The sequence below is a fragment of the Salvelinus sp. IW2-2015 genome, linkage group LG4q.1:29, assembly GCF_002910315.2.
Source record: "Salvelinus sp. IW2-2015 linkage group LG4q.1:29, ASM291031v2, whole genome shotgun sequence".
In the NCBI taxonomy this organism is placed as follows: Eukaryota; Metazoa; Chordata; class Actinopteri; order Salmoniformes; family Salmonidae; genus Salvelinus; species Salvelinus sp. IW2-2015.
This window is the reverse complement of record NC_036842.1, coordinates 34,857,672-34,869,903: the sequence shown is the minus strand read 5'-3', so window position 1 is coordinate 34,869,903 and position 12,232 is coordinate 34,857,672. Positions and strand designations below refer to the sequence as shown.

Sequence of the window (12,232 nt, the reverse complement as noted above, 5' to 3'; positions counted from 1 at the left end):
GCTTCGGGACAAGTCTCTGAATGTGCTTGAGTGGCCCAGCCAGAGCCCGGACTTAAACCCGATCGAACATCTCTGGAGACCTGAAAACATCGACACTCTTCATCCAACCTGACAGAGCTTGAGAGGATCTGCAGAGAAGAATGTGAGAAAGTCCCCAAATACAGGTTTGCCAAGCTTGTAGTCTCATACCCAAGATGACACAATGCTGTTGTCGCTGACAAAAGATGCTTTCAGGGCCTGAATACTTATATAAATTTTATATTTTTTTATATAAATTAGCAAACATTTCTAAAAACCTGTTTTTACTTTGTTATTATGGATTATTGTGTGTAGATTGATCAGGGGGAAAAAAACATTTAAATACATTTTAGAATAAGGTTGCTACGTAACAAAATGCGGAAAATACAAAGGTTCTGAATACTTTCCGAAGGCACTGTATATACAGTACCAGTCAAAAGTTTGGACACACCTACTCATTCCAGTGATTTTTAAAAACTTTTTAGTATTTTCTACATTGTAGAATAACAGTGTGGACATCAAAACTATGAAATAACATATGGAATCATGTAACCCAAAAAAGTGTTAAACAAATCAAAATATATTTTATATTTGAGAGATTCTTCAAAGTAGCCACCCTTTGCCTTGATGACAGCTTTGCAAACTCTTGCACATTCTCTCAACCAGCTTCATGAGGTAGTCACCTGGAATGCACTTCAATTAACAGGTGTGTCTTGTTAAACAGTTAATTTGTGTAATTTCTTTCCTTCTTAATGCGTTCGAGCCAATCACTTGTGTTGTGACAAGGTAGGGGTGGTATACAGAAGATAGCCCTATTTGGTAAAATACCAAGTCCATATTAGAACAGCTCAATTAAGCAAAGAAAAATGACAGTCCATCATTACTTTAAGACATGAAGGTCAGTCAATCCGGAAAATGTCAAGAACTTTGAAAGTTTCTTCAAATGCAGTTACAAAAACCATCAAGCGCTATGATGAAACTAGCTCTCATGAGGACCGCCACAGGAAAGGAAGACCCAGAGTTACCGCCACAGGAAAGGAAGACCCAGAGTTACCTCTGCTGCAGAGGATAAGTTCATTAAAGTTTCCAGCCTCAAAAATTGCAGCCCAAATAAATGCTTCAGAGTTCAAGTAACAGACACATCTCAATATCAACTGTTCAGAGGACACTGTGTGAATCAGGCCTTCATGGTTGAATTGCTGCAAAGAAACCACTACTAAAGGACACCAATAAGAGACTTGCTCGGGCCAAGAAACACAAGCAATGTACATTAGACCAGTGGAAATCTGTATTTTGGTATGGTGAGTCCAAATGTTTAATTTTTGGTTCCAACGCAGTGTCTTTGTGAGACGCAGAGTAGGTGAATGGATAATCTCTGCATGTATGGTTCCCACCATGAAGCATGGTTTGCGCTTAGTGGGACTATCATTTATTTTTCAACAGGACAATGGCCCAACACACCTCCTGGTTGTGTAAGGGTTATTTGAGAAAGAAGGAGCGTGATGGAGTGCTGGCCTCCACAATCACCCGACCTCAACCCAATTGAGATGGTTTGGGATGAGTTGGACCGCAGAGCGAAGGAAAAGCAGCCAACAAGTGCACAGTATATGTTGGAACTCCTTCAAGATGATTGGAAAAGCATTCCAGGTGAAGCTGGTTGAGAGAATGCCAAGAGTGTGCAAAGCTGTCATCAAGGCAAAGGGTGGCTACTTTGAAGAATCTCAAATACAATATTTTGATTTGTTTAACACTTTTTTGGTTACTACATGATTCCATATGTTTTTTCATAGTTTAATGTCTTCACTATTATTCTACAATGTAGAAAATAGTACAAATAAAGTTTTCCAAACTTTTGACTGGTACTGTATGTATGTATGTATAAATAAAATAGTTCCTATATATAATCAGGGTTAGCAGGATTAGGGGCAGGAAATCAGATTCTGGTACAATCTGAGTCAATTTGACATGGTTCTTTCCTTGCATTGAATTTTGCTCTCTGATTAAATCGTGTCGTTAAGACAAGACGAGGAGCACTGGCACTCACTTGTCAATCATTGTCTTGAAGTCCAAAACGCCAGCGATCAGCTTGGCAGCAAACCTGGGTGGAGAGATTTGAGCAAGATGATGTTATTAACAAGTTCAAATCAAACTTTATTTGTCATATGCTCCGAATATAACAAGTGTAGACTTTACCGTGAAATGCTTACTTACAAGCCCTTAACCAACAGTGCAGTTCAAGAAGAAAGTATTTACCAAGTAGGCTAAAATAAAAAGTAATAATAAAAAGTAACACAATAAGAATAACGAGGCTATATACAGGGGGCACCGGTACCGAGTCAGTGTGCAGGGGTACAGGCTAGTTGAGGTAATCTGCAAATGTAGGTGGGGGCGAAGTGACTATGCATAGATAACAAACAAACATCGAGAAGCAGCAGTGTACAAGAGGGGAGGGGGGGGGGGGCAATGCAAATTGTTCAGTGGCGATTTTTATGAATTGTTCAGCAGTCTAATGGCTTGGAGTAGAAGCTGTTGAGGATCCTTTTGGTCCTAGACTTGGCACTCTGGTACCGCTTGCCGTGTGGTAGCAGAAAAAAATAGTCTATAACTTGGGTGACTGGAGTCTCTGACAATTTTATGGGCTTTCCTCTGACAATGCCTACTATATAGGTCCTGGATGGCAGGAAGCTTGGCCCCAGTGATGTACTGGGCCGTTCGCACTACCCTCTGTAGCGCCTTACAGTCAGATGCCGAGCAGTTGATGTTTGGTCAATGCATTTGACTGAATAGGTACGAAATATGCTTCTAAAAATGCTATGGATAATTAATTGCTTGTTATTTTAATTCTCAAACACTATTCTAGGACACTTGGGGCATAAGAAACAAAATGCGCAAAAATAGTTTGATGGATCTTTTGAATCGGACCTTATTGCTTTTATCTTAATAAAATAAGATAAAAGCTGACGTAAGAAAGGTATTGAAAAGTTCAGGAAAACATCAGGGATGATCATCAAACAATCTTTGTGAATGATCGTTTGTGGAGAATCAATTCATTTCCCTCAGTTATTCTGTGCAGATTCATCACTCACAGCTTGCATAATATGCACAAAACAGAAGACACGTACGTGTTCCTGAGAATCCTAGCTTTCAGGAAAGGTATTAGCTCCAACAATTGTAAATCTAGAGCCGAATTCGTAGTTAAGAAAATGATTTAAAGATGCGCCAGAAAAAGCTTTTACAGCTCCGTTAGTCCCAGCCACAGATATCAAAGGCTACTCAGGTAACCACGGTTCCATGAACTGAGCAGCAAATTCAGCTGACTGAGTAAAACAACGCATTCATTCGGGTTATTGCTGCGAGCCAACAATTAAATTGGCGAGAGATGCGCAATGACTATGCCTGGACTAAATCATAAAAAATATTGCAAGTGTGATATTCTGAACAGTGCACAACATAATTGCAGTGAGATATAATACCATAAAAACCCTTATAAACTAGAAGAAATTACATAAAAGTTAGGCCCGGCAAAATTGATTCACTGTTTAATGGATTTTCTCCCCAGAAAAGTGAGGTGAGTGGGAAAAAAATTAAAATACATTAAGTGGATAAGGAAAAACAGTAGGTTAGCACATTGTCCTAGGCTCTTGTGCAGGCTCTAGGACTAATGTGAGCTTCAAGAGTTATATTATTCCATGTGAAAACTTACACTATTTGTCTTTTAAAAAATGCAGATGTTACAATGTTGTTATAACCATGAGAAATTAAACACAAATATGGGAAATATAACTTGACAGTTTCTTTATTCCTGAGAGAAAACAAAGTGCAATCCAATCTCAGAATGTAATGTTATGTATAGAGTAAGAGAAGACCATTTAACATTTTTTTCTAATTCAAGAATAAATGACAAATAATAGTAATCAAATTAAGATGTATAATAATGAGTTCATTACCTGAACGCATATCTATAGCCTATAGGCGTTAACAAAATATTCACACAAATATGATGAGGCCTCTCATAGACTAGGCCTTGTAGAAAGAGGGTCAATCAAGTTAGGTCTGCTAAATTAATGTAGCATTGCTAAAAAATACATAAATCCAGCCATAGAGTATAGCCAACCATCAAAATATTTTTGTTTCGTTTATAACATGCACAATTAGAAGCATCAATCTATATTGATCAGGCGTGACTAAATTCCAGCCCAGTAACTTTGCTCACCACATCTTCCTTTGATTGTCTCGCCTGGCTGTCACGAAAAGCCCCCACCTTGGAGACAGTCGATCACATCATTGTGGAGCTGCTGAAGTGTGTGCGTGCCACTGGCCATGTACTTTGCTGGACCTGCTAGCTGTTCTCGGCAGCGAATCACTTCAAACAAATTCAGTCTTGGTGTACCGGAAAAATGTAAGTGATGGATCGCAAATCACCATGCAGCTGACACACTCGATTTCATCAAACATTTTGACTTCAATTTGGTTGCTCAAAATACTACCAGCTTGCACTGCGTCTATGCTGATCAATGTCCTGATCTCTGGCCAGTCAATTGGTTAAATGACATTATTGTTTCGTCTATTAATCGTTTCTAAATTATGCAATAACCATGAATTTGACCGACTGTTTGTTTATAATGAGGGACATCCCACATTTAACCTGGACACATAAATAGTAGGAATTTGCACTGGCTTCAGTTATGACGGTGTGAGCGTGTGCGTTTCACTGTCCAATCCAAGGCTTGAACATGATCTGAGGCTGTTTGGTCTCTTGTGCATCAACTTGGGAAAGCCTCAAGGGAGAGCGGACAGTGCATTATAAACAAAGCGCTGCATATATTGCCCAAAAATAACAGGGGTGTGGAGAAAAGTAAGGCGGGGCATCCGTTAAACAGTGATTCAACTTTGTCCGGCCTAATACATTTGATAAAACCCCCCAGGGGATTATTAGCGTGATCAATGAGGTGAAAACAACATGGTCTTAGCTCAGACAACAAGCCATTTCTCTGCCATGTCAATAGGCCATCTAAATCCTTTATACATGTAACCTATGTCAACAGGGACTCATGTGCTGCAGTGCTTACTTCAGCGATCCGCTACTGCACTTTTATTTATATATATTTTCAGAGAGAGAGCGAGAGAGGGGTTGGGGGGGGTGCAGTCTGAAGGGTAGTGTGTACAAAGGTCTTATGAATCTCAACTGACCCCATAGTGAAATGTCACCCAATTGGCAATATTGTACTGGAAAGGTGAATGGTAGCTTGAGTTCACATTAGCAGGTGAATGACACAGGGCCCCGGTTTTGTGTCATGGTGACATGTCTGTTACATGAAATTACACACTCGAGTGATATGTGAGTAGAAATGGTGTTAGAGAATGTGTAAAGGTTGTAACACAGGAGTAATGACTAGCAATGACTGCTAACACTAATACACGACAGCAGTGCAAGAGAGGACTGTATTTACATGACAGTAAGAGTGCGTTCGTTAATTCACTCTGGCTATCTACTCCGATTTCAGAGCACTCTCGTCTGTGTGTGCCAGAGCGCAGAATAACTGATGAATTTACGTAAGCTCAACACCAGTTGAATATGGCCGGTGTCATTAAACATTGGCAAAAAAGCGTAATTAAATTGTTGCCAGCAGCACAGATAATCAGCAACGCTCTAGATAACAAGAAAACAGCCTAACCAGCTCTCTCATTTGTGTCTGGCAGTAGCTTGCAAGCCAGCCAACGTTAGCCAGTTAGCTTGGGTGCTTGACTGCCGTTGTGAGGCCAGAACGCTAGGATCAACCCTACTCCTCAACCAGAGCATCCAGTGTGCGCTCTGAACGCTCTGAGAGCGAAACGCTCTGAATTTACGAAAGGACAATCTGACAACGCTCTGAATTTACGAATGCCCAGAGGGCACTCTGTAAATTCACTTTGGAGTGTCAAACGCACAATACTTTAGCTAAGTTACCTAAAGTATAGCTGCAGGAGACAGCATAAACACAACATAGTAATTGCTAGATTGTGACTACTGATAGATCAAATCAAATTTTATTAGTCACATGCGCCGAATACAACAGGTGTAGACCTTACAGTGAAATCCTTACTTACGAGCCCCTAACCGACAGTGCAGTTTAAAAAAAATACGGATAAGAATAAGAGATAAAAGTAACAAGTAATTAAAGAGGAGCAGTAAAAAATAACAATGTATAGAGGGGGTTGCCGGTACAGAGTCAATGTGCGGGGGCACCGGTTAGTTGAGGTAGTATGTACATGTAGGTAGAGTTAATTAAAGTGACTATGCATAGATGACAAAAGAGAGTAGCAGTGGTGTGGAGAGGGTGGGGCAATGTGAATAGTCTGGGTAGCCATTTGACTAGATACAGTACATACAAGGATTCTGTAACAAAGGTGTTTCTAATGGTAAACATGGTAACGATGTAGCGGTAGTGGTGAGGAATTTGTACAAAGCTGAGTGTTATGTTTGTCCCTACTGGCGTCTATGTGGGGAGGGCTTGGTTCATCTCACCTCATCTGTCCCTGGCGGTCGCTGAACTGCAGGCGGGGTAAGAGCACCCCGGGACTAGAGTGGACCACTACGGGCATCCGGTAGTCCAGATAGGCTGTAGTCAGCCACCAGTCTGACAGCTGGGGAGAGACGGAGAGAAAGAATGGCCAAATGAAGAGATGCATTACAAAAAATACAAAATAAGAATGAACCATTCTCAACTTTGCCCTTGACACGTTTTTATTGTAATCTGGTCTTGTCTAAAGAATGTTCCCGTTTAATAACAATGTATCTCTGTTCAGTTTGTGGAATTAATCCATGGTACAGGTTTCTAATCATAGATAAGTGGCATTAAATTTTATTTTAACAATAGCAGTCTCTGACACTATAACCATAGGCCACTTGTACAACAACACCAAATTGCTAGCATTGCCTTTGAGTAGGGCTGGGCGATATGGCCAAACTATCATATCACTGGATTTTAATACAGGGTTAGGGTTTGATTTCAGCCAACTCACCCAGTTCTCAGTCTTGCGGGCCCTACTCTCCAGGCCCTTCTGCAGCCTCTCCCCAACCCCCCCAGCCTTCTGGAACTCTGCCAACAGCTCCTTGGTGTGGCTCAACTCCTCCTCATCCACAATGGGCTCCAGGATGGCCAGGTAGCGCTCGCACGTCTGCTGGAGGGCGGGCACTGGGAGCTTGGGGAGGCCCTCCTGGTGGCTCAGGTAGCGCCCGGGGATGCGTGTGGGCGCCACAGGCCTAACCAGGCGGCCACAAGGTTTCACCTTGTACCATAGGTCCTTAGCCTGGGAAATAAAGAGGTAGGGGAAATACTGGTCAGAGCCTGAGGATCAATTACTGTAATGTAGTTAGTTATATTGTATTCTGTAGCCATGCAGACAAGAAAACACGTTCTCTTTAGCCTGTAATACTGTATAACTAGTAGCTAGGTATTCTGCAGTAATTACATGTTGACTACCAAAGTTGGTATCAAAGAATTTAGCTCTGCGAAGACGATATGACTACCTACTGGTTGCCATAGGCAATATCCATTGGCTAATACACTCCCCAACAAACCAATGAAGGAAAGAATGGTGAAAGGTGAAGAGAAAGTGATATGAAAAAAATAAAATTGTGACACGGTCACATGACATGTCAGAGCTGTCAGAGACATTCAACATATAAAAACAGCAAATTGCGAAAGGCTAGCTATAGCCAAGAATTAGGTAAACAAATTAATTTGCCAAATAAAATTGTTGCTGTGCTGTCAGATAGGGGTTGAAGCTATTTTTGCATGAATCCAACCAACTGTTATTGGTTCATGGATCTTGTCTGTTTAATCTATGGTAATTACATTTGTATATATATATTTTTTTTATTAACTTTCGCTATTTTAAATGAAATGTCATATGTGACCTGTTACAGAAAGATGGGATTATGACTAGGGTTGCAAAAGGTCGGAAACTTTCCATGGGAAATAAAGCCCGGGAATAGTGGGAATTTTTCATCAAAAAACGTTAGCTTATAACAGTGAACTTATATTTTGGTTAAACTATCCCCAATTCAATGGAATTGCAGCCCTCCGCATGCACAGTGCATTCTTCTATCACATGTACAACTGATTCTCTAGATCTTGCACACTAATGAGATGCTATTGAGCCCACACTACTACACTGTCTGAGCCAAGGACTACATGCTTTCTGGTAAGTTTTGATTACAATACTGGGTGGGGTGAACATACTTCATATGACATATAGTTGAAGTCGGAAGTTTAGGTTGGAGTCATTAGTTACTTTAGGTTTGAGTCATTAAAACTCATTTTTCAACCACTCCACAAATTTCTTGTTAACGAACTATAGTTTTGGCAAGTCGGTTAGGACATCTACTTTGTGCATGACACAATTTTTCCAACAATTGTTTACAGACAGATTATTTCACTGTATCACAATTCCAGTGGTTCAGAGGTTTACATACACTAAGTTGACTGTGCCTTTAAACAGCTTGGAAAATTCCCAAAAATGATGTCATGGCTTTAGAAGCTTCTGATAGACTAATTGACATAATTTGAGTCAATTGGGAGTGTACCTGTGGATGTATTTCAAGGCATACCTTCAAACTCAGTGCCTCTTTGCTTGACATCATGGGAAAATCAAAAGAAATCAGCCAAGACCTCAGGAAAAAAAATTGTAGACCTCCACAAGTCTGGTTCCTCCTTGGGAGCAATTTCCAAAACGCCTGAACGTACCACGTTCATCTGTACAAACTTAAGTACGCAAGTATAAACACCATGGGATTAAACGGCCGTCATACCACTCAGGAAGGAGACGCGTTCTGTCTCCTAGAGTTGAATGTATTTTGGTGCAAAAAGTACAAATCAATCCCAGAACAACAGCAAAGGACCTTGTGAAGATACTGGAGGAAACAGGTACAAAAGTATCTATATCTACAGTAAAACGAGTCCTAAATTGACATAACCTGAAAGGCCGCTCAGCAAGGAAGAGGCCACTGCTCCAAACCCGCCATAAAAAAAGCCAGACTACGGTTTGCAACTGCACATGGTGACAAAGATCATAGTTTTTGGAGAAATGTCCTCTGGTCTGATGAAACAAAAATAGAACTGTTTGGCCATAATGACCATCGTTATGTTTGGAGGAAAAAGGGTGAGTCTTGCAAGCCGAAGAACACCATCCCAACTGTGAAGCACTGGGGGTAGCAGCATCATGTTGTGGGGGTGCTTTGCTGCAGGAGGGCTGGTGCCCTTCACAAAACAGATGGCAACATCAGTCAGGAAGTTAAAAACTTCTTACGGCTGAGATCCCGTTAACGGGATCAACTTGACAACAGCCAGAGAAAGTGCAGGGCGCCAAATTCAAACAGAAATCTCATAATTAAAATTCCTCAAACATACAAGTATTTTACACCAATTTAAAGATAAACTTGTTGTTAATCCCACCACAGTGTCCGATTTCAAAAAGGCTTTACGACGAAAGCACACCATCTGATTATGTTAGGTCCGTACCTAGTCACAGAAAAACACAGCCATTTTTCCAGCCAAAGAGAGGAGTCACAAAAAGCAGAAATAGAGATAAAATGAATCCCTAACCTTTGATGATCTTCATGAGATGACACTCATAGGACTTCATGTTACACAATACATGCATGTTTTGTTCGATAAAGTTCATATTTATATCCAAAAATCTTAGTTTACATTGGCGCGTTATGTTTAGTAATGTTTTGCCCCCAAAACATCCGGTGATTTTGTAGAGAGCCACATCAATTTACAGAAATACTCATAATAAACATTGATAAAAGATACAAGTGTTTTACATGGAACTTTAGATACATTTCTCTTGAATGCATCCGCTGTGTCAGATTATTATTATTTTTTATTTTTTTTAAATACGGAATTACAGACACAAAAACAAGCCATATAGGTACCCGCCATGTTGTGGAGTCAACAGAAGTCAGAAATAGAATTATAAATATTCACTTACCTTTGATGATCTTCATCAGAATGCACTCCCAGGAATCACAGTTCCACAATAAATGTTTGTTTTGTTCGATAAAGTCCATAATTTATGTCCAAATCCCTCCTTTTTGTTCACGCGTTTAGTTCCAAAATCCAAACTCGACGCGCAGGCCAGATGAAGTCAAAAAATTCATTACAGTTCGTAGAAACATGTCAAACGATGTATAGAATCAATCTTTAGGATGCTTTTAACATAAATCTTCAATAATGTTTCAACCGGAGAATTCCTTTGTCTGTAGAAATGCAATGGAACGCAGCTAACTCTCACGGGTGCGCGCCTGAGTGAGCTTGTGGCACTCTGCCAGACCCCTGACTCAATCAGCTCTTATTCCCCCCTCCTTCACAGTAGAAGCATCAAACAAGGTTCTAAAGAATGTTTACATCTAGTGGAAGCCTTAGGAAGTGCAATATGACCCCATAGACACTGTATATTGGATAGGCAAACCTACAAACCTCAGATTTCCCACTTCCTGGTTGGATTTTTTCTCAGGTTTTCGCCTGCCATATGAGTTCTGTTATACTCACAGACATCATTCAAACAGTTTTAGGAACTTCAGAGTGTTTTCTATCCAAATCTACTAGTAATATGCATATCTTAGCTTCTGGGCCTGAGTTGAGGGCAGTTTACTCTGGGCACCTTATTCATCCAAGCTACTCAATACTGCCCCCAGGCATAAGAAGTTAAAGCTTGGTTGCAAATGAGTCTTCCAAATGGACAATGACACCAAGCATACTTCCAAAGTTGTGGCAAAATGGCTTTAAGGACAACAAAGTCAAGGTATTGGAGTGGCCATCACAAAGGAGGCCTACAAACCTGACTCAGTTACACCAGCTCTGTCAGGAGGAATGGGCCAACATTCACTCAACCTCACATCCCACCCATTGGCTGTGCTGCTCATGATTGAATCTGTTCCTCAAGGACATCATGGCACTGAAACCAATGGATACACTCTACAAGAGAGCCAAAGAAATGGTTAGGTATGTGAAGGGTCATCAAGTTATAGCAGCAATCTACCTCACCAAGCAAAGTGAGAAGAATAAGAGCATCACATTGAAGCTGCCCAGCAACACCTGTTGGGGTGGTGTTGTCATCATGTTTGACAGTCTCCTGGAGGGGAAGGATTCTCCAAGAAATGGCCATATCACAGACTGCCGATATGGACAGCCCCATCAAAACGATCCTCCTGGATGATGCATTTTGGGAGAGTGGTAAACACTTATTCCACCTCAGGAGACTGAAAAGATATGGCATGGGTCCCCAGATCCTCAAAAAGTTCTACAGCTGCACCATCGAGAGCATCCTGACCAGTTGCATCACCGCCTGGTATGGCAACTGCTCGGCATCCAACCGTAAGGCGCTACAGAGGGTAGTGTGTACGGCCCAGTACATCACTGGGGCCAAGCTTCCTGCCATCCAGGACCTATATATAGTAGGCGGTGTCAGAGGAAGGCTCCAAAAATGGTCAAAGACTTCAGCCACCCAAGTCATAGACTGTTCTCTCTGCTACCGCACGGCAAGCAAAGCAGTACTGGAGCGCCAAGTCTAGGTTAAAAAGGCTCCTTAACAGCTTCTACCGCCAAGCCATAAGACTGCTGAACAATTAATCAAAATGGCCACCCGGACTATTTACATAGACCCCCCTTCCTTCCACTTGTTTTGTACACTGCTGCTACTCGCTGTTTATTATCTGTGAAGTCACTTTAAATCAAATCAGATGTATTTATATAGCCCTTCTTACATCAGCTGATATCTCAAAGTGCTGTACAGAAACCCAGCCTAAAACCCCAAACAGCAAGCAATGCAGGTGTAGAAGCACAGTGGCTAGGAAAAACTCCCTAGAAAGGCCAAAACCTAGGAAGAAACCTAGAAGGGGTGGGCCAGTCCTCTTCTGGCTGTGCTGGGTGGAGATTATAACAGAACATGGCCAAGATGTTCATAAATTATCAGCATGGTCAAATAATAATCAGTTATCGAGGGTGCAGGAAGTCCTCACCAAGGGTAAATGTCAGTTGGCTTTTCATAGCCGATCATTAAGAGTATCTCTACTGCTCCTGCAGTCTCTAGAGAGTTGAAAACAGCAGGTCTGGGACAGGTAGCAGGTACCCCGACCTACATGTACAAATTACCTCGACTAACTTGTACCCCCGTACATTGACTGGGTACCGGTACCCCCTGTATATAGCCTCATTGTTATTTTATT

The 12,232-nt window shown here is 41.3% G+C and overlaps 1 protein-coding gene across 1 annotated transcript in view; it reads right to left on the bottom strand.

Moving 5' to 3' along the window:
- The window catches only part of crata (carnitine O-acetyltransferase a), a 31,896-nt gene that overhangs the window by 13,704 nt on the left and 5,960 nt on the right, over positions 1 to 12,232 (bottom strand). The window contains exons 2-4 of the mRNA XM_023984541.2: positions 7,021 to 7,308; positions 6,524 to 6,642; positions 2,063 to 2,116 (exon numbers count right to left, since the gene is read on the bottom strand). Of these exons, the coding sequence (XP_023840309.1) occupies positions 2,063 to 2,116; positions 6,524 to 6,642; positions 7,021 to 7,308 (461 nt within the window). The remainder of the gene's footprint in view (positions 1 to 2,062; positions 2,117 to 6,523; positions 6,643 to 7,020; positions 7,309 to 12,232) is intronic.